The sequence below is a fragment of the Manacus vitellinus genome, unplaced genomic scaffold, assembly GCF_001715985.3.
Source record: "Manacus vitellinus isolate BGI_N305 unplaced genomic scaffold, ASM171598v3 scaffold_192_pilon, whole genome shotgun sequence".
NCBI lineage: Eukaryota > Metazoa > Chordata > Aves > Passeriformes > Pipridae > Manacus > Manacus vitellinus.
The window spans coordinates 49,121-50,573 of NW_021939347.1; the positions used below are offsets into that span (position 1 = coordinate 49,121).

General features: G+C 67.8%; 1 protein-coding gene across 1 annotated transcript in view; it reads left to right on the forward strand.

The window, feature by feature from the left end:
* OSBPL7 (oxysterol binding protein like 7) overlaps window positions 1–1,452 on the forward strand; it is a gene marked incomplete at its 3' end in the record, with an annotated part of 3,970 nt that extends 2,518 nt beyond the window's left edge. The window contains exons 2-8 of the mRNA XM_029959050.1: window positions 156–278; window positions 409–462; window positions 585–698; window positions 785–898; window positions 984–1,104; window positions 1,181–1,284; window positions 1,375–1,452. Of these exons, the coding sequence (XP_029814910.1) occupies window positions 156–278; window positions 409–462; window positions 585–698; window positions 785–898; window positions 984–1,104; window positions 1,181–1,284; window positions 1,375–1,452 (708 nt within the window). The remainder of the gene's footprint in view (window positions 1–155; window positions 279–408; window positions 463–584; window positions 699–784; window positions 899–983; window positions 1,105–1,180; window positions 1,285–1,374) is intronic.
* Window position 1,453: the final 1 nt, after the last annotated feature.

Below are 1,453 nucleotides of genomic sequence, written 5' to 3' on the forward strand. Positions count from 1 at the left end.
TGGGGGTGCTGTGAGGCCTCGGGGGGCTTCTCACTGCTTTAGGAGGGGTGGTGCAGAGGTGGTCTGTCAGCTGGGGGTGCCTGGAGGACAAGGTGGGGAGCACCCCGTCTGCCTCTGGTGCTGAGGGACCCCCACACTGACCCCCATCCCTGCAGGGCTCCGAGAGCTGGGAGGTGGTGGAGGAGCCTCGTGCACGGGGCAGCCCAGGGCAGGAGCTGCAGAGGCACGAGGGGTACCTGCTCAAGAAGAGGAAATGGCCCCTGAAGGGCTGGCACAAGGTAACGGGCAGAGCCAGCACCAGGAGCCATCACCCATCTGGTCCTGGCACAGTTTGAGCCCCTGGGAAGCAGGGCTGCAGGGACTGTTCTCTGCTCCCCCCGCACAACAACCTTCCCTCTCCATCCCCAGCGGTACTTTGTGCTGGAAAACGGGATCCTGAAATACTCCACCACCCGCCAGGACGTGAGTGTGTGCCCGGGCTGTGCCCACGCAGCGTCCCCGTGGGCTCAGGGCGGGGGAGACCCCCGTGGCCCCCCTGAGGAAGGGGGGTCTTCCCCCTGACAGGCATCCCCGGGCTCCCCCAGGTCCTCAAGGGCAAACTGCACGGTGCCATCGACGTCCGTCAGTCCGTCATGTCCGTCAACAAGAAGGCGCAGAGGGTCGACCTGGACACGGAGGAGAACATTTACCACCTCAAGGTGCCGCTGGGGGACGGGGTGGGGCTTCAAACAGAGTCGGTATTGTCAGGTTCTGTCCCCCCCCCCAACTCACCCGTGTCCCCCAGATCAAGTCCCCGGAGCTCTTCTCCAGCTGGGTGAGCAGCCTCTGCACCCACCACCACGGGGAGAAGCCCTGTCCCACGGGGGGCCCCGGGGGGAGGACCCCCACCAACGCCCAGGTGGGTGACACCTCAAGGTGACAACGCGAGGCGAGGTCTGGGAGAGGGGCTCCTGATGGCAGTGCCCCCGTTTCCCTGCTCGCAGGGCCAGTGGACGAGGATCCTGCCCTCGGGCAGTGCCCCTGCCCTGTCCACGCTCGCCAGCTCCCGGGACAAGGTGAACGCCTGGCTGAAGGACAGCGAGGGGCTGGAGCGCTGCTCGGCCGGTGAGCGGGGTGGGAAGGGGTGTGCAGGGCAGGGGGGGTGCCCTGTGCCCCCTCCCTGACCCCGTGCCCCCGGCAGAGCTGTCGGAGTGCCAGGCCAAGCTGCAGGAGCTGACGGGAATGCTCCAGAACCTGGAGGCCCTGCACCGCATCCCCTCGGCCCCGCTCATCTCCGGCGGCCAGGTGAGCTGGGACAGCGGCACCTGTGGGCTCTGAGCATCCCCCCCTTTCCCTGGGGAGGGTCCAGCTCCAGCCCCCTCCTCTCCCCCACAGCCCTCGGCCGCCGCGGAGAGGCCGAAGAAGGGCCGGAGGACCACCAAGATCTGGTGCACCCAGAGCTTTGCCAAGGACG